General features: G+C 32.0%; 1 protein-coding gene across 6 annotated transcripts in view; it reads left to right on the plus strand.

Annotated features, from left to right (window-relative positions):
- LOC105196291 (neurexin-3) overlaps nucleotides 1–25,814 on the plus strand; it is a 502,597-nt gene that overhangs the window by 262,658 nt on the left and 214,125 nt on the right. For all 6 annotated transcript variants that reach the window (XM_039447938.1, XM_026137070.2, XM_026137067.2 and 3 more), the window contains exon 3: nucleotides 5,248–5,389. In XM_039447938.1, the coding sequence (XP_039303872.1) occupies nucleotides 5,260–5,389 (130 nt within the window). In that variant the 5' untranslated portion in view covers nucleotides 5,248–5,259. The remainder of the gene's footprint in view (nucleotides 1–5,247; nucleotides 5,390–25,814) is intronic.

Consider the following 25,814-nt stretch of genomic DNA (forward strand, 5'->3'; position numbering starts at 1 on the left):
CTGCGCCGCATGGGCCAATATGATTAATGCGGTAGACTCGTTAAGCAGGCTTGGTGGCCATATTCGTGTGACCCATACTCGTTAATCTAAGTCTTTTTGGCTCTTTATTACCTCGCACAAAAACTGATATGAATTAGACAAAGTGTCACAATGCTTGATTTTATTCGTAATAACGGATATTCGATCGTATTCGCAAGACTTGAAGAAATTCGAGATGTCCACCCCTTTATCGTTACAACGAAAAGAACAATTTTATCGCGGGATCTAAAAATTTAGGTAAAGAGACAAGATCAGAAAAGAATTTTACGTTGGGCTATTGAAATAATTACGTAGGACGTCCAAGCATAATAATATTGCTGCAAACGGTTTCGACACTCTAGCAACCACCGATACAATTTTTTAAATGGTTCTTAATTATTTTTAGGTCTGTATTGCAGCAAAATTATTCTTTCTGTGTAATTGTCTATATTCATATTCTGCCATTACCTGTAATTAAACTCGAAATTAAGTTTCTATTAAAAGCAAACGTTCTCAGTACTACCCTGGGAGAAAAAAATGTTTGATATCTGTGACTATAATTGTCTGGTAAAATAATTATAATTACGAGTTCCCGTTTTATAATTATTACTACTTTATATTAAATACTTTTCTCTCAGTTTAGTATCGAGCGCACTTACTTTTAATAGAAAATTGATTTTAAGTTTAATTGTATAATACATAATTACTCTAATGCTGGTAAATAATAACCTTACAGTTCCAAGAATTATAAAACAATTTTACTATTAATTGTGATAATTTCAGATACTAATAAAATAATAAAATCTCAAGACGCGTTTGGTAAAAATAACATAAACGTTTTTATATAGCAATTCGAATTACAGTGAAAATTATTACTTTTTTGAACATTTGCTCTTGCTATAATATTTATCATTAATTAGTAATATTAATTAATAGTTGCAAAATGGTTGAAACAACTATAAATGTATAGTTGGCATCGAAAATGATTACAAATTGTACGATTTGTTTTTTTATTGCAGCAAGAAACTGCAGTAGATTGCAATAGAATTTCCCTTCTCGCTTTCACTAAATTTCAAATATTTACCCGCTTCACTTTAAGTACAGAAACGTACGCTGATTCAGCTATAGAAAACAGGCCTACGGTTAAGTTAAAATAATTGCAACCAATTTTTAATCTCAGTGTATGGACTGTAAAAAAAAGTCTGCGTCAATCTACAAAGAATGGCGCGTATTTATATTGCGACTTTACATACGCGCATAAAGAATGTTACGTTAAGAGTACGACGCCCATCTGAAAAACGGCCACGTCTGAATTCAAAACTAAAATTCTTCGATAATCTTCGATTAAGGAAGAAGTTCAATCTCTTCACATATGCTGCTATTCACTTATTCAATGCACGGCCCACCCCGTATCGCCTCCTTTCGTTTCGCGTCATCGCCAAGATTACGATTCCGTATTCCGCGATGGCCGTTTGCCAACTCTCGAGCCCAACTTGGCTGCAATAATAGGGCACAGCGACGCGGTTGACCCCGTGACCCGACACGTGCATCCGCATCGCTCCACCGACTAAATTCCTCGCGACCGAGCCGTCCGTAAAAAAATGTCGAAGAAAATTTTCTGAGGGATGAAGGATATTAATAACTCGTTGGCCGCCAAGGGAACCCCGCTGTTAATTGGACTAATTATATAGGTCATTTCTTCTTCTTTTTTTTTTTTATTCTTTTGAGGAAGGAAGAAAATACAAGAGAATGCAGCGAGCTGCACTTAGTTAGTTTAACCGCAAACGCGCGAGTGATTTTCTGGCGAATAGAAATTACGGCGTATCCTTGAGAGACTGGAAGTTCAAATATTTATATCCGCCGGCCAACAGGTACGTACCGCGAACTTTGCCCGTGGAAGTTAGCATCGCGAGAGATGAGGATCGTGATCCTCGCGGTTGTCTTATCGGCCGGATTTGCGGGCCGCTCGTTGCGCGAAGATAAATTCATTCGCAAGTTCGACGCTGTTTTCGCGAAAGTTAAAACTGTTTCATCTGGCCTTTAATCTCACGATGAAAATACCGACGGAGACAAGTGCGGTTGTTTTACCAATCGCCGCGTGATCACATCTACGGAATGTATTTGAAACTGCCAAATTACCAACGATAAATTTTATGCCGTTTGAAATACAAATTTTGAGTTGATGCGACGTGAGAATATTCGTCAAACTATTTTGTCTAACGAATCAGATATGTAGACGTAACTGTACTGAAAAAAAGAAGCTCGTAATAACGGTTTTAGTGAAATGACAGTTTCAATTTGTGTTTCAAAATGTTTAATGATTAATATCAAATAATATTAGATAATGCTTAAATGCTCAAATAACTAATACAATCAAATATTTAGTAATATTTAATAATTATATTAATAACTGTGTAATAGTATAGTAACCAATGGATTATTAAATGGTTACTAAACACTTACCAAATGTTATTTAGTAAGTTATTATTATAGTAGAAATTATTTTTATCAAATCTTAGTAGGGTAAAGTCGGTATTTACGCCGCGGGGGTATGTACGCCGCAGCAGTCAGAAAAAATAGAAGGCACAAAGATAATTTGCTCACAACTACTTTGTTATGTGCCTTTATGCTATATTAGTATTGTATTGTAATTACAGTTCTTTATTGTTAATATTAACAAAAATATCGTGAATTGAATTAATTTTTTCATGTAGAAGTAGCGCGATCGTGTATTATTACGTAAAATGATTACTGTAGGAAATGTAAAAGGCATAACAATTATTTCATGATATGTAAATGTAGAGCGATAGTAAAGGATGAAATACAAGCAAGATACAAGTGCATAGCTCTTGTATTCTTTATTTAGTTTGATATCTTGTATATTCCACTTGTTTAGGATATTCGGCCTTTTCAGCGAGCGGGATTTATGCCGTAATACAGACACTGTGTGATTGGAAAGCAGCACTTACCCTATGTTGAGCACTATGTTGAGAACACAATGCGCACATATCTGCACTCTGTTGATGTCTGTGCATATTAATTTCTTCAATATTGTATTATTATTACTCTGTAAACATATTTACTGTTTTTATTCCCCAATAAACTTTGTAAACACATTTTGTAAGTCATTATGTTATTTTATGTCATATTTGTAAATGTTATTTGTAAATAATCAATGTGCCGTGTATCTTACACATGAGTAGTCGTAAATTCCGCCACTTTTTTTTATATGACAAAAATGCAAGAGTTTTTTAAGCTTCTTTTTCAAGTATGAGAAAAGAAATATTTCATATTAAAAATTTTTTTTTAGTAAACAATATAAAGTTTTTATTGGCATTATTTATTTTTCTTAAACATAGAAAATAATACTTGATAAATTAAATTTTCGATAACTATGGCGTATATACTAACTTTACTCTAACTAACTCTAACTAACTTACTCTACTAACTATTTAGGTTCGATTATTATCGGCAGTCTCTTTTCTCCGTGCGTAAAGAGTTAATAGATTAAAAGTTGCAGCATGTTCTGAATATCAAATTTAGTAAAAATCTCGAAAAATTTTTTGGAATTAGCAATATTGGAGGAAAGTGATCCTCGCGACAAATTTCTTCTATCTAATTCCGCAGACTCAAATCGAGTTGGGACCAACGTTAAAAGAACTTGAAGAATAAGATCAACGTCGCGCTTATTCTCAGCGCAAAGAGCATCCATAAAAGTCGGTTGCGGCCGGCTCCTGGGAGTGAAAAAAATCTCGTTTGCGCGACTTAAAGCGCGATGGTGCATGGCGCAAAGTGAGTTGCAGTGCAGAAAGTGCGCTGTCAAGATAAATGAATCGTAAAAAAAGATGTTTACCGCGGTGGCGCGTTTCGCGTTCGTTTATTATTCGTCGACCCCGAAGAGCAGCGCATAAGGTCGCGAAATAAAGATAAATGTAAATTGAAAAAATGCGAAGCTCTTCTTCAAACTAAAGTACGTTATTTTTCTCAACCTTCCCTTTAATTTTCGTCGCTGCGCAATATCACGATGAATATTGCAAGCGATGTTGCAAGCGAACGCGTCAAATGTATATCATCTGTCATTTATTTCTGAGAGGAAAGGAAATTTTGTGTAACAATGTCGTTTGAATAAAAAATTTCACATATATAGAATCAGCAGTGCTCTTGAAAAAGGTTCGAACATTAAAAAATATCTATTTCTCCAGCAAAAAAAGTCATTGTTAGTTAAACGTTAAATAGAAACGAGATGCATCATAACGTGATGTTAATTGCTTAAATACGAAATATTGCAGCGAGTGCGTAGCGTAAGATAAGTGCCTATACTTGTACATGAATCTTTCTCGGATTCATGTTAAGGAGTTATATTTCTTCAGCTAACGTACACACGCCAGAAAGTCCGCCTGCTGCATAATACGATGCAAAAATTGTAGCGCGCAATAATAAGAATAATTTGAGAGCATTTGCATTCGTAAGCCCTTAATAAATTTGTATATATCATTTATTATTTGGTTCTTCTGTAGCATATAACTTAGCGATTTATTAATTAGATAATGGGAAACTGTTCTTTTTGTTATCTTTCATCTTTCATATTCAATACTTCAATATATTACGCGTTAATTTATTTAGGCTTGTGCGTATGTGTGTATGCTAATCTGATAACCTGCTATAATTATAAATGTAGTATAATTATATATTAATAAAAAGAGTTTGATAATTATAATCAAGTCTAAGTGATAGTTCCTAAGCTTTCGTGAAATAGTTTTAATTAAACGCTCAGTTAATATAACTAAATGTTTAATAACATTTAGTAACCGGTCAATTACTATTATTATATTTGGTAACTATTAACGTAATTATTAAATATTACCAAACGTTTGATTTATATTGTGCGGTCAAATATTTAATTGAAATTATATTAACGAGCTTAGTTATTATTTATCAAATTCTTTTTCAATGTAGATGATGAGAAAAACTTGTGCACAATCTTTTTTTTAATTATATGTAACAAATGTGATTGAAATAAAATATTTTTCCATTCGAGGCTCAATGTAGGTATTTCCTTGATATAATACGTACTACGCAGGTGCAAATTATTCCAAGTTACAATTTTATTGTTCATCTCGTTACGGAAAGAACGTTCCGTATCATAACATTTGAGGGCTTTTATTAATAATTTAAATATTCACATATTAAATAATGATTTTTAATGTTATGGTTTAATGCCTGTTACAGAGTTTACGCAATATGACGAATACGACGGATGCCTGCGAGACTCGCGATCCGTGTCAGCACGGTGGCATTTGCATTTCTACGGACAGCGGACCGATTTGCGAGTGTCGCACCGGCGATTATGAAGGCGCATATTGCGAGAAAGGTTAGTAAATTCATTTTTAATACGCTGAATTTCTAAACTAATTATAATAAAAAGATAGCTTCATGCTACTAATTACATTTTATGTCGGAGATTCATATTATATTTTCCTGGAAGGATTTTGTTTGATGTTAAGCTTGGAACTTTTTTAATTCTTTAAAATATTATACAATATTAATATATAGTATGTATGTTGCCGTGTTCATACTTGGCATTAACGTATACATTTAAAAATAATTAATTTAACAATATCGCGGCACTAAGTGAGATGGAATATGGATCAAGCCTTTTCTTACGCGTTTTAGCGAGTCATACTTTCCACGATTAAAAGAGCGCCTGTGTAATACTCCATAAATATAAAAATATTTGAACGACACGAGAAAAGGACGTAAACTTTTTCCTAAGCTATCTGCATAAAAACAAAGCGTAAAAATCGTCGGTAGAAATGCGAAGCAAAAACACATTTGCAAGCATTTTTATGAATTCGCTTGTGCGTCTTGCGTATAATTTAACTGGACGGATCGTATAAACGATCTGCATTTATTCCAAGCTATTTAATGCGTGCACAGAGTTTCAACCGAAGAGACATACACACATAGATAAATAAACTGTAATAAAATTAAAAGCTAGTCGCTATTTAGAAGATGCAGAATATTCAAGACGTATTATTAGCGAAATCAATTTAAACTACTTTAATAATAATAATAATAAGAGCTTGAAAATGACGGAGGTTAAATTATCCTTGTCAATTTTAAACCGTCGGAATGCTCGATTCGCCACAATTTATTAAAGGCGCTCCACATTTCCCGCCAAGGCTGCAATTTCATTTCACCTTTGGTATTTACCCATACAAATTGATTTTGTGTGGTTTTGATATTGCTTTCGCCAATCTGCGTTTGATTAATTTACAATTTATACGCAGCATTCTTTCAGCTCTCGCGTCCTTCGATTTAGCGGCCGATAATTTATTAACGGCGCAGTTTTCCCGTTTCGTTAAATTTAATATCAATCACTCGCGCAAGGTTCGTGAAAATGACAAGGGTACGTTTCCTTCAAATATTCATCGCTTCTTCACATTTTATATTCTATCACCCAGAAAATGTATCTACGCTTTGGCCGCTGTTTTTATCCTCTCCTCTCGTATTCCGCTCGATCGATCGTTGCCTTTAATGATAAAATGCCTGGACGCAACTATATACGGACGTGCATTTCTCTCCTACGCGTATTCGCGGGAGAACGCGCGTCTAGTCGCTTAATGAGGCGTAATTGTCGACAGCTGCAGAAGCGAGATGGTGCTCCAGAATGATTTTTCCTTCTCGTAAGCCATTGGCAATTAGAGAAGCCGAACGGGTCTGGATCGCTTCAAGACGTTTCACCGATAATTACAATCAGACTTCTTCACCGTTAATGAGGTGCGCGCACAAGAAGTCGTTAACGGAAGTGATTCGAAAATCACGAATGTGAGTAGCGAAATATGCGAAAGTTTATGCATTCGTTCCCGTCACTCAAAGTGGCTAAAAGAAAGCTCGATCGTTATGAAAGAATTGAGAGAGATCAGTTCTGATAACTAACGAATACTTTTTTAACGGCTTTAATCGTGGATTTGGAAATCGGAGTATAGCGAAAAATGTTTAATTGCTTTCAGCCTTGTATTAATTCAGAACAATTTTGAATAAGAAAAATATAAACAAGAAACAATTGATATCTTGTATTTTCTCGGTCGCATTAGAACCTCGACAAATTATGTGCATATTAAAATTCTGATCAGAATCTGAATCGCAAGGATTCATTCTTGTAAAGTTATTGTATTGAATTATACATTAGAGGAGAAGGTATTGTGGGCCGTGTAGATATTATGTTTATTCGTGTTATTTTAGATGACAAATTTTAGTAATTAGAGGAGAAGAGGTTGTTATGGTTACTGTCGACAATATGGCTACCCATATTATCTCCGTTCTTAGGTGACATATTTTAACAATTGCTTATGAAATTATTCGTTTAGTAGCCCGCCGTTTTCTAGTGATGCTAATATGCCAATACATAATGACTGACGATTGTTATAAGGCATTTTGAATCTTTTTCCTGGTACAGTTTAACATTTAATTAAACATACTTCTAGATTCTTTTTAAACTTGATGAATGTAAACGTGTTATCACACGACTGTATGTGTACACTCGAGTATTTTTGTTATTTAACTTTTCATTCGGTTGTACGCGTTTCGAGTTATGCAAAGTTAAAAAATAATATTTTATTTTGGTAATATAGGCCCTTTGTCCTTATATTAATTCATAGTTTACATTAAAAATTTTTAGTATTATAGACTATATGCGGAAGGCTTATGTGTACATTTGCATATATTTTTCAATATTTTCTCTTTATCTTTATATTAATTCATAGTTTACATTAAAAATTTTTAGTATTATAGACTATATGCGGAAGGCTTATGTGTACATTTGCATATATTTTTCAATATTTTCTCTTTATTTTAAATAAATGTATAACGTTAAAGCAAAACACTGTAATTATATAAATTGAAACCAACGTTTTAATTTATTCTTGTGGTGAATAAAATTACTATTCCCGTTTCTCTTTACTCATTGTCAGTATTGCAACCGTTTTATAAATAATATTGAATATAATAAATATGCCACAACCTCGAATCTAGAATCTATTGAAGAACAGTTTAAAAATATAATTGTTAAATTTTCAATTAAAAATATTGACTATTAACAAAGTTATTGGGTAAAATGTAAGATGGATGGCCATAATACCTTCTCCTCTAATAATGTATATGTATAATTCTGTGCTTTATATTATAGCGAATACCAACTTTTTCTCTCTCTTACTTCGTTTATAAAATTAAATTCTTTTTCGTAGTGTCATTCAAAAGGGAAATATAATATTATTGTATTAATTTGCAACATGCGTTCTCGGGACGCACGGATTTTCCTTCTTACAAAATTCAGAAAGCCGTGCACTCGACAGATTTAACAGCGAAAAGCGAGATTACATTTCCCGCAGATAAGTTTCCCGCAGATAAGCAACATACCGGATCTACTTTAATTGCAATTTACTCTCTACGATAAAATTTTGCGTTTTCTCGAGTTCCCGTGTTGTTCGCGAAAACAGCATTTTTGACCATGCATTAGTGGTAATTTTACTACTTGCGGATTTTCCATTAGTAGATACGCACGTGACTGATATAAGACACATTATTTCAAAATACAAAGGGCGTGCCGAAAATTGGCAAATTAAAATACCATAATGAGTAAGTTTTCGATAAATTAAATTAAAGAGTTGTTTGAAAATCTTTGAAGCAGTAGTCTTAGAGATGGGGTTAAAATTGGTCAACCGGAGATCATGTTTAAATCACTTGTCATGCGGTCGCTAATATAATATTATTACACGCGTAGCTAGGGAACGTGCGATTGTCTGGACGTAATTTAAGATTGACCAGCTTTAAAATTTTATATCTAAAAATTGATTGAAATAAAAAGTTACTTATAAATAACTATTTTCTTAATTTTTCGAGAACTCTCTTCCAATAGCATTTTGATTTATGAATTTCGGGACACCGTATATTTACGCGAGCTACTACAAACGGTTTAGAGCGATAAATTCTTGCTGCCTTTTTTAAGTAACAAATAAATATGTCAAATTATTATTCATATTAAAATTGATTAATTGTTTATATATATTTATTATAACTTTATTGTGTATTATTTCATCCAACGATAAGAGAAAGCCTTAGAATGTACAAAACTGTTTTAAATAATATGTAAATTCGACTTGTTCCTTTCATTAATTGATGCAATAAGCAAATATATTAAATAAAATGGTTTTGCAGTTTGCGATACTAAGAATAATTGAGAGTTTATTATAGAAAAAGTGTCTCTTTTTGTGCTCCGAATAAACAATCTTCCTTTATCGAAAATTGCAGAGTGGAATGTTTATTCAAAGGTTTATTTCACTGATAATTGCAAATCTTTGCGAACTCACGGCCGAGTCTTTTGTCGCTACTGAGACATCGTCTAGAAGAACGCGAAACTTCAAAGACGACTCTTCGCAAAAGGAACCAGGACAATTTCATTTTAATTCCTCTCTTAACAGCTTTTTGCAGGCGCGATTGTCCTCGTCGTACCTGACAGGCACAGTCGTTATACGCGATATAATGTAATTTCCAGCCTTAATGACCATGTTGAAACGAATGGAGGAAAGAGGGAAAAAAGAAGATGGCAGAGTGCAGAAAGGTTGAGAGTGTTACAGACGCGCAAGATAAAATAGCGAAGCTAGAAATGAGGGCTGGAGCACAAAGAAAAAGGAAGTTCAGAATTTATTAGGGTCAAAATAATCAGTCTACCGGGATTGCTTAACAAATATCGCGTAAAATTGAATGCTAACGAAAAAGGAAAGACCACATAAGAAGCAAGAAGAAAAGAAATTCGACAGCCGATTCGTTGCGTTGTGTATGGCATTACACTTCATTCAATAATTACCTGAAGTAAGCTGTAATCAGTGTTCGCCGTTATCTACACAAAATTATTTAGATAATTATAGATAAGAAAAGAATTTGATCTTATCTTTATCTGGGTTATTACTATGCATATTGTCTCCATCTTTGTCTTAGATAAAAAGAGAGTTATAATTATCAAATTATCTAAGTTGATGTGAACAACAAATACGAAGCATTGTCCTGAATTTCGACCTCTTTGAGTTAATTCATTTTAACAGGAGAATTTTTTAAAGTCACGCAAATTATAAGTTGATAGCGCAATGTAAAATTGTCCCACAAGTATAATTGGCTCAAAAACTTTTACAAGAAACTTATGTCTCGTTGTCAGTCACTGTAATGTGATTTATATACATTCTCTCTACATTTTTCAACCTCTCATTTTTATATGCGTATCGGTTCAAATCGAAGAAGAAACATTTCTTGTCAGATTAAATTGTTCGTTTTTAAAAAAATAGTGATTTATAAATAAAAATTTGAATATATTATTCTTATATCCCAAATTGTTTTGTTTAACATTATTTTAAAATTTTCTAGACACAACAATATATAATTTTATCTTTTATTTTGATATATTTAAAATAAAATTATCTTGTTTCAGATATGAGGATACTTTTCTTATCTTTATCTAGACAATTTCAAGTTATCTAAGAGCAACCCCGGCTGTAACACAGATTAGCATTACAAATCACGAATGTTTAAATTTTCTTTAATTGGAAAGTCGAGAGACTAACCGGCGAGCGGGTATAAAACAAGCTACGATAAACCGCTCGTTTCGCATTATCTATTTCAAACTGAATAACCAAGAGTTTATGCTCACGGCGAATCGTTATCTGGACAAAGTGATTCAACTTTGCGTGGCATTCCGCACGGTGAAACTTCATTGCTTAACACTCGATATTTGCGTTTGTGCCTCTGCGATTTTACAACAATCGCGCGAAAGTTCTTAAATTAGCGGCGGCGCGGAATTCCGTTTCGTTTCCCTCTTTTTAGAAAATGCATAAGGATCTTTCGAGCGATCGACGCATGGTTCGGTTCTTTACTTTCGTTCTTTCTCTCTTTCTGTTCTTACATAGAGGCATGGAGCACGGTGCTGCCCACGGCGGATGCTGGCGATTACGGGACTTGGGATTACAGTGAGTCTCGCCAATTACAAAACCAAAGCATCCACAATAACGTGGTGCGACGGTGGTAGAGATATCAGTACGACTAATCGGAGTAGATCGTAGCTCTAGTTAAGCTGTTTCTACATATATATACCCTTTGGCCATCACCGAATAGATTCCTTATTAATGTAAAATTGAATGCAAGGGCTCAGGTAGCACAAAGTACGACTTGTTGAAAATCAGTCGACAATGCCGGTAATATTAACGTGACCTTAAATATTTAACTGTATATTTTTATTATGTCATTGTACCAACAATTGATGCACTAGTTGTTACTTATTTGTCGACATTTAGAATTGATTTAGGTATTATGCGTATTTTATTACTCTCATTTTGAGTTTACGTAGAAATCGTTTCAGTGTAATTAGTTTCTACGTAGTCTCCAATTAGTGTATTACAGAAACGAAAGATCCTTTAGTACGTTATGTGAGATTTCTTGTTGTAATAAATGTAGGTGTCACAATTACCTCACAATTTATCGGTTATTTTTAAATTTGCGTTTTTAAATCACTGTATATGTGTGTGTGTGTGTGTGTGTGTGTGTATTTGTACGTAAATGGAATAATAATAAAAAAATCGCCGTAAGGAATACAGCTTAATAACAAACGTACAATATAAATAAATTAAAATGGATAAACATCGTGGAAATTAAAAAAAAATGAGAAGAATGTTGGACGACAGAATCGAAACGAAATTGTTGTTCAAGTAAATAATTATTTCTAGTTACAAGCTTAAAAGAAAACATTCTCTATTATTTATTCGGTAATCATTGGATTTGTTTCATTTTTTATTTAATCGTTAAGTTAATGAAGAAATATTATTTATTCATTAATTGTTTTTCTTCCGTAATTATTGATTTTTCTATTTATTTAAGTAAAAATTTAATATCTAATCCAAGTAATAAACTCTAAATTTTAGTTGACTGAATTTACTTGCAACTAATAATAAACTGATTAACCCGATCCAAAAGATACGTTGATAACAATAAGCTTTATAAACTTCGAATGTGTGCATCCTTGCATGTACACAATAGATTGACAGTTGTATATATTTCAGGATTAAATGTTAATGCTAATCTGCCCTAGCCCATCCTATTTATGACAATGGTTCTATGATATAGTTGACTAGTCTATAATATCGTCTTTTATGCTGTTTAATGTAATATTAATTTATAATTTTTTTAAAGGTGATAATATAACTTATTATAAATAATATAAGAAGAAAATTGTTAAATAAATTTAATTCAGATTTTTAATAGATTCATGATCGCAATTTGAAATAAAAAACGATTTAAAAACTCACAGATATAATAGCAGCAGTGAAGTTGTAACGTCGACTTGCAAATTACCAACATATCCAGATTACAATTGCGTTCCAAATATAAATAAAATTGCAAATTACTATTTTAATTAATGTTTAAATTTTTTATTTGTTTTTTAAATAGATATTTGACATTATAAGTATTTAATAACTTTTTTATTAAAAAATTGTTTTTTCGAGAATATAATGTCAAAAAATTTGTATAAGTATTTTATTACATTTTCTTTAAGTTTTGATACAATAATCGATCATCGCGAAAACAAATGATTAGTTTTTGCAGATAACGTAGTAAGTGATAATAATAGTAAGTGAGAATAAACAAGTAAACATTATCGCATGATTGCTCCGCTGCGCACAGAAGAGAAAACCAATTAAATAAACTAATATTACCACGTAATAATATTTAATTAATATTTAAAAATAAGATAAAATACATGTAACTAATTGCGTCTTTAGTCTCTTACCAGAGGCTATTCCAGAGGTGATTTCTCGGCGTATTTTTGTGGTGTGCGCTTTTTATAATTTGCACAGATATATGCGACCTGGACATTTAAACGCCGATTTCTAACTTCTAATTAGAGAGGTTTTTCACAACAAAATACTATTGATGGTTTATTATTGCCTTTCAAGAAGATTGAATGAAACAAATAAAATCAAATGTTTTCCGATCGATCCTGATTTGAAACCGGATCTTCAGCATACAAAGCAGACACAATACTTTATGCCACATTGCTTCATATATAAATCATATAATCAAAATACATATACAATATCATAAAATACATATAAATTATGTAACATATATTTTATTATAAATATCAATAGAAATAAATATTAATAATTAAATTATAATATATTAAATATTGTTTAAATGCAGAAAGCCACAAATAAAATTTGAAAAGATTGATTAGAATATATATATATATATATATATATATATATATATATATATATATATATATATATATATATAATTGTATTATTTTATTTAAAAAAGATTGATTGAGTTTTATGAATATTCTTAATTTTAAATATTCAGAATAATTGAAAAGACTTTAAAAAGCCTTCACAAGAACTTAAGATTCAGAATACTTCAATTCAATCAGTTTTATATTTTTATATAGTATTTCTTCAAACTCTAGATCCAGATTTTTCAAATTTTATTTGCGATCAATATTTGATACAGTTCTTAATTTTATTGTCATTTATAATATTTTCTTATTTTTATTAGTATTTTTTACATGATTTATATTTTATATAATTTACATGCTTTTTTTATTTATACAGGATGTTCATTAATGATTTTACTCACTTTTTACCATAGGAGCATGATTTACCGACGGTTATGTATTTCTAACATATTATTATATTAATTAGAAATAACAAATGCGTGCTCCTGTAGTAAAACGTGGAGACAACCATTAATGAACACCCTGAATATGTATTTTACTTACTTTAATGTTAAATATTAATGAAAAAAATAATACTTTGCAACATTAGTTTTATTTTAACAGTGTTTCCTTTTTGTTTTTTCCTTCTGTGCGCTGTTGCCCTCCGGGTCCTTTTCGCCCTTCAGATTCTCTCGTTGCGTTCAGCACAACACTCGCGGGAGTATGGCTAATTACCGATCTTGTGTGCGTTAATTACAGAACACGACAGTCGCGCTGCACCTTGTAGAGTACTTCCTAATTGCTAATCGCTCGCTTTACTATCCCGTGATAGAGGAACCACGAGGAGAAGACATGCGAAGGACCTGTAATCCGCTCGAAACTCGCGGCGGCGTACCAAGGCGGTGTTTCGTGGATGATCGAAACATGGTTAAATTTTCAAAGTTGCGGTGTCAACTTCAGTCATCTCGGCGCCGCGACGGCCCTGCGTTTCACTTTCATAATGCAAGTCGCCCCTTGTTCTCGTCCCGAATTTTTTATTTTATAAACGACAAACGGCATGCTGTCGCGCTAGATTGCTGCTATATCGCGAGGTAATACAGAACTACGAATCGAAACTAGAGGCAGATATCCGCATCCAAAGTGCATCGAGAAATGTGATTGTCAATCGGTCGCGCGATTAATCGCGATTAGTTAAAACGCGCGTCTTGTTAAATTGTATCACTACATAAATATTTATATGTAGATAATACGCATATATAAGAGACAGACGTCTTTAAAATATCTTTTAGACATACATTGCTGTCCGAGTATGACGCGCTCGGTTAATTAATCAATATTGAAGTGTGGAACTAATCCGAAATTTGAAAGACGTTTACTTATTAAGGATGCACGTGACACATCTCAAGATTGACACAACTAAAAATTTAAAAATTTTAAAGATTGTTTTATTAATTATTACATTTGAGTGTGAATATTAATTCAAACATATTTTTCTCATTAGTATAAAAGTTATTTAATTTCTTTTTTTATTTTTAATTCTGATATATCGTAAAATCGCGTTTTATAGCATTTATTTAATAAGAAAGTAAAATTACGACCTAATTTTTACGTATTAATAAAGCTCTAATAAATATTTGTGCAAAAGTTCATCTGGTTGTGATCTCCACTTACTAGTTTAAAAAGTTATTTGTCTAAAAGCAGTAAAATAGCGTCGTTTTAGCAAAAACCAAGTTATAAATCAAATTTTTCATTGTTTTCTTTTTTGCAGCTGTCTGCAGAGCTAAAATTCGGGCATTTGCGACCAAAATTTTATGTCGTTGATTTAAAAAAAAAAAAAAGAATAAACCTAAGAAGTTTTTTACCTTTTAAATTTCGACCTTAAATTTTAGTTCGTATTGTATAGCCTAAACATTCTTAAGGATGTATGGCTTATCTCTCAAAATATTATTTTTTAAAACTAAAAGTATAAAAATTTCATACAATATTTTAGTAAAACGTTTGAATATCTGTATAAAATTGAAGCACAACTTCACTTATTAAAAGTTACAAGTTTGAAAGTTACTTAATATTTTTTTTATTCTTGATTCTTACGTAAAATTGCGTTTTGCATTATTTAATTGTAAATTTGATAGGAAAGTAGTGTTATTACCAATTAAATCAAAATTTTTATATAGATATACTAATAAAATTCTAATAAATCTTCGTACAAAAATCTTCACTTTAGCACAATTTAAATTCACTTACTTGTTCAAAAGTTATCTAAAATTGCAGCAAAATATAGTAGATAATTTTCGCTGCAAAAACCATTATATAAATAAATTTTTCATCGTTTTCTTCTTTGCAGCTAGTTTCAGGGTAAAAATTTGGGCATTTGCGACCAAAGTTTTTGATTAGAAAAAAAAAAGAATAGTCACCGAGAAGAACCTTCAATTTTTAAATTTCACTAACTTTTAGTTCGTATTGTATAACCAAAACATTTGTAAGTACTAATGTTTCGCGACTCCACACCGCTCGCGACTCAATCGATTTGCCTGTCCATGACTATGTGTAAATCAAATGATCGAAGAAAAATATCGAAAATCTCGCCGACAATCTCGCGCATTACTACACTAATCAGATTTAATACGATTGGCTCGAAAATACACGCGGTATAGAGATGCAATAATGCAGGCGCGATACATCTCGGGCACGTGAATCCTACTAAATTGCACGTTATTAAACAACCGATGTATCATGGGTTACCTGAGCTCCTCGATCCAAGCAATTCATGTGCATTAATCCGTGCTCGCGGTCCGAAAGTATCGGAGAATTACGCTTATCGATGGGAAATTCGGAGGTACGCCCGAATACGGTCGTCGATGAGAGACGATAGCGAACGCGAAACAACTGGCCGTCTACTCTGGCACTTCGGTTCCTACGACGAATAAATGCGCGCGAGATATCCGTTCGGCTGGCGTTTCGATGCGCGACAATCGTCGGAACAGTCTAAAATCTCTGTCGAAACAATCGTAAGCCAAACGGTTATGTCGCCGCATTTGCAAAGAATAAGTAAGAAACGACACGGCACTGCCTGCGGCCGCACTTCCTTGCGAATAATAACAATAAGGCTGCCGGCAGCAAAGCTCCTTTTGCGCACAATAGAGGAATATTACACTGCGGAAGAAATGCTCTAATGTGAATTAAAATGTAGTTTGATTCGATTAAACGTCGAATTGCGGACTGTCGCTGATATAGGGTGAGGTTGCCGAAATCGCATCACTTTTAATGTAAAGGGTTATAACTAGGAAGTTATGAGGAATATTTGTAATTTTCTAACGTCATAATATAGTACAACATTTCTCCTTTTATATTTATTTATTTTTTCAGAATTTTATATATTGTCATAAATTTTTTAATGACGATTTTTAAGATGCCTTTAAATAGTGCGTTTTAGGCAATCGGTCTCTTAAATCGCACCACAGATTAATATTACTCTTCCTGAGGTAAAACGACACTTTTTTCTGCTAGATTTTTACTCCTCGAGCAAAAATGCGTTAGATAAGCATAATTTTATTAATATTGGAGGTAAACATCGTAAACTGAATATAATTTCTCTCAATGTTACCATTTCGATAATTTCTCAACAATATTGCAGTAACTACGGCAATATTGTTACAATGTTTGCTCTGTATAATTATTATATTCGATTTTATGTATACATATAATTATGATCAAAGCAATAGTGCGATTTAGAAGACTAAGACGTGGTGTGGTTTAGGAGACTAAAGCATTTTGTAAAATTTTATTTATTGATTTTACAAATAAGGACACAAAGTTATTTGAACTTTGTTAATCTAACTTCGATAACATTGTGATCATTACAAATTATCAAAATTTAGATTATTTATTTTACTTTTTTTGCAATCGAGCTACGAAATGTGTTGAAAAATAGCAGCAAAATTACGATTTTTCTTTAAATATTAATAACAAAATTTCTATTGTTCTTAACATGTTGATGGATGATGATAATGTTATGTAGTTTTCAAATAATTTCACAAAGTATGTACAAATACTGTGGTTGAATTTATAGGTGGCGAGGTGGTGCGATTTAGGAGTCGGTGCAATATCGGGAACCTTACCCTATATGTGGTTGATTCAACTAAATTTTATTCATTAAATTACATTTGTATTTACTTTTAATCTTTTTATTAATATTGTTATTAAATTAACAAAATATTTCCAATTAGACTGATGCTGTTGATTCAACATTTTTATCTTTGTGTTGTTGTTAAAAATGGAAATTTCAGATTCAGTTTTCTCAATAAACATTAAACGTAAAATAGACAATTAATACGAATACGATTCTTCCGAAAGCAGAGGCAACAAGCCACGGGCCCAGGCTCCAGGATGAAGGAGAGCCCTAAAGTGAAACTGACCTAAAACTTGTCAAATATAATATTTTTAAATTTTTAATCTTGTCGCCGTGCTCTTAAGTGTGAAATTTCGACAAAACATTAAAATTGCAATTCTGCTTGATATATTTTACATAATTCATAGCTTTAGAATAATTGATTTATATCCGAATATCAATGTTGTATTTGGGTACGACTCTTGGAATACTTTTTATTTTTCTCGTTTCTACTGCTTTAAGAGAAATTTTAGCAAATAAGAATTATTCAAGATCTATTATCGAGTAAAAATGGATATTCAATTTTTCTATATTTAATTGAACATAATATTAAAGATATTAATCATATAATTATGATACATTATCATTGATTTTACTGAAATAAAAGCCAGAAAAGTGTACATAATTAAAATAATTTTTATTTATATGAATATGCATGTAAATATTTTTCATTCCACATGTATACAGAAACTATTTGTAAACAATTTAAACAATTATTATACCGTATTTGTTTTGTTATTATTTCCTCTCCCAAGGAATTAAGTAATAAAATTTCGCTCATAAAAATTTAGCTCTGAATAAATGTGCCCTAGAAAATCCAACATAATTTATTATTTATTTACATTGATTACTAAAGAAATGGATTCTAAAATTATAATTCCCATTTTTAATATTTGACATTCATCTATTCTGCATAGAGCCTCAGTCTATTATTTGTATGTGTGAATCAATATTTCATTTATATCCGTATATTTATGTTGCCGTTTCATCGATACGTTCACGGTACGTCCAATCTCGATAGTGTATTTTCGGAGGATTCTTCGCGTTTTGATTGGACGTTGATTCGACCCGCGTAACATCGCGCCAAGTTTTCGGTCAAGTGTCTTTCGGTCATCGACGAAATATCATAACTTACGAAACTGATTGGCAGAGCATCGAGTGGCATCGTAACGTGCTTAATTTGTACATAACATCCTGATTTCAATTGTTTTGATAATTGTTAGCTGCGCATGCAGCATAAATTCGGCATTGATTCGGCATCGGTATGATCCATTGGAGCGTGTTTTTTTCGCGAGGCTTTGTTGGATCGGAATCTATTCCGCGATTCATACTTTTTCCCAATATTGACGGTTGCGTTCGGAAAAATTAGAAGTATTATTTTATCCTTGTTGTTTATCAAACGTTAAACAAGGATAAAATGACGTGCGAATGCAATCGGCGATGTTTCTGAACGCAGTCCAGTATTTCAACATTTTTTTAATTTTGAGAAAACTAAAAGAGAAATTTGTATATATTTGGATATTCATACTCCTTTCATAATACTAAATAACAAATAATAATAGGAGTATAAGGTAACAAATCATTCCAAACGATAATTTGAAGACGTGAGAGAGAGAGAGAGAGAGAGAGTGGGGGAGGGGGGGAGGATATAGACGTGAAAAGCGCGAGTGAAGTTGATGATTTTCAAATTTCTATCATCATTAATTTGCCATGACTCATAGCGTATGGTGGAATTAGGTGAAGCATTCCTCCGCATTACACGTAATGAGGGAAGGGGGAGAGAGTGGACGACAGTATATTTCAACCAATCAAACGCGAGCAGCAATCACTGTCAGCCGCGAATTGGCCGTAATTATGCAAGAAACGTCGAGCCCACAAAACGATAATTTTGGAATTATTGTAATCAGTGAGAGTAGTCCGTACACTTTTCTACATTAAACAAAAAATCCCAAAGCCTAATATGCGTCTAAAATTAATGAAAAAAGAACCCAGTTTTTACTTACGCTTTAAAATTACATCAAATATTTTATTTGTATTTTTTTCGAAATAGATTCTTCATGTAGGATATTTCTTGCATAACTATGAACAATTTTAAAACAAATTGAGTGTTAATAGTGATAACATTTTGCCAGCCACCTATTTTTTTTTTTTCCTCTTTTTGTATCGCCGCTCGCGTCCGATTAGCTGAACTCCTGCCACACAAATGTAATATTTTACGCTTCTGTTTTGCTGTCGCATCCGTGTTTGCGACTCACGTTCTGCGTCTTATGTTGTAGAATGACCTTAATCGCATCTTTTCCGCGTTATTGCGTTTCACGTTATAGCTCGCAGTCGTACTTTTCTCGCATTATTCTTCCGTCGTAACGTTGCAAAATGTGCGCCGCGCACAATTAACGTCGGAACTGCCGTACAACAAAGTGCCGCGAGATCGTAATTAGTCGCGTATTAATCTCGTTATAATATAACCCACCCCCCTCCTCTCCCCGTTCGCAAATGAACGCCGTGAGTACAAACATTAAAAATCCGAGAGGTGAAAGAGGAGCAAGCGTTGGGCGGCAGCAAACGTTGGGCGAAGGATAAAGGTTTATTTGTTATTTGTTGCACTTTAAAGTCAATCGTTAATTTCTGCGACAAACGTGAAATGCACTCATTATCTGAACGCTATTTTACATTATTTTGCAAAACAAAGCGCATATCTTTGGAAATTTCAAGGAGATGTTTAACGAAATGTACGATTCGTACAATATTTAATACGTAATTTAATATGAAATATTAAAAATGTTATTTTCAGGATGTTCAGAGTAAACATAAGACATATAAAACTTAAATTATCTACATTTATATAGAATTCAGCTATTTGCAAGGTTCGTATCGCGATTTTAATTAATCTTTAGTTAATTATTTTTTAAATATTCTGTTAAAATTTTGCTGATTATGGGAAACCTTCTATTTAAAAAATGTTAAAGTGTAATTAGGATACTTTTCTCAAATAATCTCGGATGAATAAAGTTACATCAACAATTAACATTACAAAGGGTTAACCACTAGCTGAAATGTTGTCCCATAGATTACATGATTTCATTTAATTTCATACGATTTCATCAGATTGCAAATGATTTTTCTTCGTTGCATATGAAATCATTTGACAAAATAAATGATTTCATCTGATTACACAATGATTTCTTGCGATTGCATGTATAATTATCTGATTAACAACAATTTTATTTGACTAGAAACGCCATTACTGTTTGCTAATTTCTTTCCAGTAAAATTAAATTAAGGGGTAACTACTCGGAACATAGATATGCACCTGACTGCTGACTTTAAGATTTTAATGGAATTCATTACGGTTGACAAAACCTTAAAAAAAAACGTTAAAAAAATTTTTGATGGCTTTTTTTAGAGACAGCATGATGTGATCTCTAATAACTAATTCTGATCGAAAATTGATTACAAGAGCCAAAACTTGCGCTGATTTAATAATAAATTTTATAATGATTACACACGATTTCCAATGATTATGCAGAAATCCAAAATGATTTCTGCTGATTGCACATGATTTCATTATGATTTCTGGTAACTTCATATAATTTTATTATGATTTCTAATGATTTCATCTGATTGCAAAATGACTACATGAGGATTTCGTAAAGATTTCATAATGATTTCGGGAACACCGTCCCACAATTACATTAAGTGGTAATCCCCTTGCAACATAATTTACGAACAGAAACTCAGATGACTGTTCATTCACGCGAAATAAAATATTTATTTAGATATCTATTTAATTACATGTATATCATTTATTTAAATAATATTTGTGAGTAACGGGTGAGTACATTTGCGGGCATACCCACACATTTGTCTTTCATTATTCGGGAATGTACTTTTTAACGAATAATACGGAGACAAAATGGAGAACAGGAATTCATCGCATTTAGATCGTGAGATTCCCGCTGGTGCAGTCTCGATCTCGCTATATAAGCTCCCAGCACGGAAATCAGCGGCGAAATCACGTAAATCACCAAGAACATTCCGTGAGTCGTGCAGCGAAACACGCAGTAAACAACGGGTAGACGACGGCGTGAATCGAACGGTAGTTTGGGCGAGGCTAGGTCGGCCCTTCGTATCAATAGCGGTTCTGCGTCAACAGTGTTTAGTCGCTAATCCGCATACCTCGCGAGATAACAATGCATTCCACTTGTCCGTCGGTTATATCCGCGCAGAATTAGGCTCACGCGCACGACTCCGGGTACTCGAGAGTACCGAACGGTTTCACAACGACTCGTGATATCGCAGGATCGAATCCACGTTTGGAATTGAAAGTTTATTCGTTTGATTGAAGAGAGATTGTCATTCGCGATATGGAGTGTCTTGAAATTCACGAATTAAAATGTTAAAGCAAAAAGAAGTTTTGGAAATATTAAAATACACAGTTATTTTGCAAACTTTTATTTTAAATAAATGTTGAATCGACAACGTAACTTGAGTTTGTTAATTAATCTCTTACTTCTCGCACGTGCTAACGTTATCACAACGGGTATGCGAGCCAGTAATTTGTTAATTTGCGAAAGCCAAAACTTTCTTATATCACGATTATTAAATGATGTACCTTTAGAGGAAGAACGGCGGTCGTGGAATATATCTAGGGTGATGGAATATCATGATATTTCATATAATTCGCGATGAATTCTAGCAACCGTTAAAATCACTTCGTTACAGTCTATTTAGACAATGCAGGATGGTTACTGGTCATTAGCATTCGCCGGGTCTTTATAAAAGCTGAATTTCAGTTTTGCAAATAGCAGACATTTTTACAGGTGTGCACTTTCTACGTAATATTGAGAAAATACGTTACGTATTAATTTTTCAACTTTAGTCCAACTTGAAGACCTTGAATGTGAATTTCAGATAATATTATTGAATTTAATGTGTCGTAATGTGTGTACGAAGTCGGCAAATAGAGTCATGTTATATGTGGGCTGTAAAATTATGGTCGTCCGCCATGTGCATTTACAATCTCTTGCGACTTTACAATCTCACGGTAGACGCTGCATAATGTTTATTAGAAGCAAAGAAATTACTTAAAGTTTTACAGTTTATTTTAAAACATTTTTTTAAACCAAAAAGATTATTTTAAAAAATTTGTTTTAATAAAATATATTTTATAAAATGTTTGTAGAACCTTGTTTTGTGGCATTTATTTGTATGTAAAACCAAAAGATTATTAATTTATGTTTTTTTTTTAATAAATAAAAACCTTTTGTGACATTATTTGTTAGTATTCCACAATTCTCTTGTTTTTTTACAAACGCTTCCAAATTACGTTCATTTTCTGTACCCAATGAAGTATCATCTATAGGTGATTGTCACTTATTGTCAAAAACAGTTATTGTCAAAAAACAAAATGGTATTACGCGACTCCCTCTTTTCCTCTAACAAGGGAACCTTTCGAAGTGTCACGCCCCGATTTTAATGAAACTTTATACACATTTAGGTAACAGACAATTTTAAAATAAAAAGTTTTTAATAATTTAAAATATAAAAATTTGATTATTTTTTAGCATTATAACATAAAAGATATTTTGACATATAAAAGTTGGGAGAATTTTTATGTAATGATAATATATTTTTCAAGAGAGTGAGGATAGCGTGGAAATGATAGCACTCTATCATTCTTTTAATAATTACTTTTTTAAAAAGTTCTAAAAGTTTTATTGCCATGAAACGGTTTAAGAGGTGAAATCAGTCCTCATGTGTAAAACGATTTTTAGCTTTTCTCGCTATATTTCGAAAATCATTCAAAATATAAAAAAATGTTTTATACAAAAATTTTGCAATAAAATTATTTTTTTTTTATGTTACTAATGTGACTGAATAAAGGTAATTTTATTGTAAACCTTTTGTACAAAACATTTTTTGATACCTTGAATAGTTTTCAAGCTCTAAAGAAAGAAGCTGGAAACCGCCATTATACACATAAGGGATAATTTCACCCCTTGAAACCGTATATTGCCCGCAACTAATAATTTCTAAAATCATCTAATTATGTTACCTAAATGTGTGTAAAGTTTTATTAAAATCGAGGTGTGACACTTCGAGAGGTTCCCTTGTAAGTCAAATACGCTTTCGCAATCAGCATTCGTGTACAACTCTCACTAGCCTATATATATCTTAATGATTTTTGTTACAATTTTGAAAGTTCTAATTTGTTAATTTTTATTTTAAATAGTAGTTCTTAAGATTTAAAGCTGGCTAATCACAAACTACGTTCAAACCGCATGTTCTTAAGTCATGCGAGCGGAAGTATTTGCAATTCTGCAGGCAACCTAAATACCCCTTGACAAGTTTTAAGCCTTTATCTAAAAAATTATTGCTTGCATTAGGTTGATCCAAAAAAATAATGCCGGTTTTCAATCTTTAATACGATTTCCCATTTGGACAACTATTGATTGATTAATATTTACTTCCTGTGTAACCTCTGGAGTGGTTTTTAATGGATCCGCTTCAATTACTTTTTTTAACTGATCAACGTTGTCAATGGTTGTAGGTCGTCTCACAACTCTTCAACTTCGAGGCTCTCATCTCCGTTACAAAATTTTTGAAACCATCGTATTGTGTTTGTTTGTTCCCTGAACAAATGTTTTATTAGTTTTTTGACTTGTTTCCACTTTTTTAGAACTTGTTTAAACTTGTATGAAAAAATTGCTCGAAAGTCTTTTTTTACATTTTTTAATAATAATAATAATAATAATAATAATTGATCACAAAAATAACATTGAGGATAAAATTATTAGCACAATTAAAAAAGCAGAATCTACGCTTGAAAATAATGCCACAACTGAAAACTGAATCTTATTGTAGAATAAAACTCCAAAGTTCAAAAATTATAATAATTGGGATCGGAGGCTATTTTATGGACGCAATGTGAAAGAAAATCGTGGTCTCTTGGAACATTCATTATTGACGGTTTAATCGGACAGTTATGATTTAAAACTGTCAGCTCAGAAACAATAACCCATATGAAGGTACATGTTAATGTGTGATATCTCTTAACACTCAGTGACTCGGAATCAATAATGGATTTCCGTTCGTTGTTTTAAACTGTTCGTTAATTTTGAACTGTCGTGTATACCTAGGAAGACCGTTTATCAAAGGTTTATTAAATGTTTGTTTGAATTATATATGCTTTTGCTGTCATTAATCGTACGCGAATAACATCCAGCACGGCTCATAAGCTCGATTATTGTATAGTTTTTAATTATATTCATACGAGCTTTAATTACATTTATTGTTAATGATTTGAAACGCCAAAACAGTAAAAACATAATTTTTGTAATAAAATCTACAAATATCTACTTTACTTGATTTTTTGAGAATTTCCTTACTATACTTTTTTGATTCGCAAATTTTGAAATATCTTGTAGCGATTGTAAGCGAAAATCACTAGTAAGTTTAAAGGAATCCTGAAGTTCTGTTTTACTGATAAAACTGATATAACCGCTTAATGTAATCGTGGGATAGTGTCTCCGAAATCATTATGAAATCTTTACGAAATTCTTATATAATCATTTTGCAATTAGATGTAATCATAAAAGTCAGATAAAATTATCAGAAATTATAATAAAATTACCAGAAATCATATGTAAATAAAAAAAAATTATTTTGAATTTCTGTACAATCATTCGAAATCATGTGTAATCATCATAAAATTTATGATAAAATTATGTATGACTATCATAAAATTTGAAGTACAAGCTTTTGGCTTTTGTAATCAATTTTTCATGTTGTAGGTTATCAAAAATTTTTATAATTCTTTTATTAGAAAAATTTTTTATCAATCATAATGAATTCCAATAAAGTCTTGAATATATCTGTTTTCTGAGTGATTAACCCTTAATTTAATTTTATTTGAAAGAAATTAGCAAATAATGTCTGTTTCTAGAAAAAAAATAAAATCAAATAAAATCATTTTTAATGACAAAAAATCTGATAATTACACATGCAATCACGAAAAATTATGAATCAGATGAAATCATTTGCATTCAGATAGAATCATAGGGTAAAGTCGGTATTTACGCCGCGGGAGGGAGGGGGGGGATGTACGCCGCAGTAGTCAGAAAAAATAGAAAGAATAAAGATAGTTTGCTCACAACAACTTTGTTATGTGCCTTTATGCTATATTAGTATTGTATTGGATTACAGTTATTTATTGTTAATATTAACAAAAATATTGTGGATTGAATTAATTTTTTTCATGTAGAAGTAGTGCGATCGTGTATTACCATCTACGTAAAATGATTACTGTAGGAAATGTAAAAGGCATAATGATTATTTCATGATATGTAAATGTAGAGCGATAGTAAAGGATAA

Source organism: Solenopsis invicta, chromosome 4 (assembly GCF_016802725.1).
Source record: "Solenopsis invicta isolate M01_SB chromosome 4, UNIL_Sinv_3.0, whole genome shotgun sequence".
Lineage (NCBI taxonomy): Eukaryota > Metazoa > Arthropoda > Insecta > Hymenoptera > Formicidae > Solenopsis > Solenopsis invicta.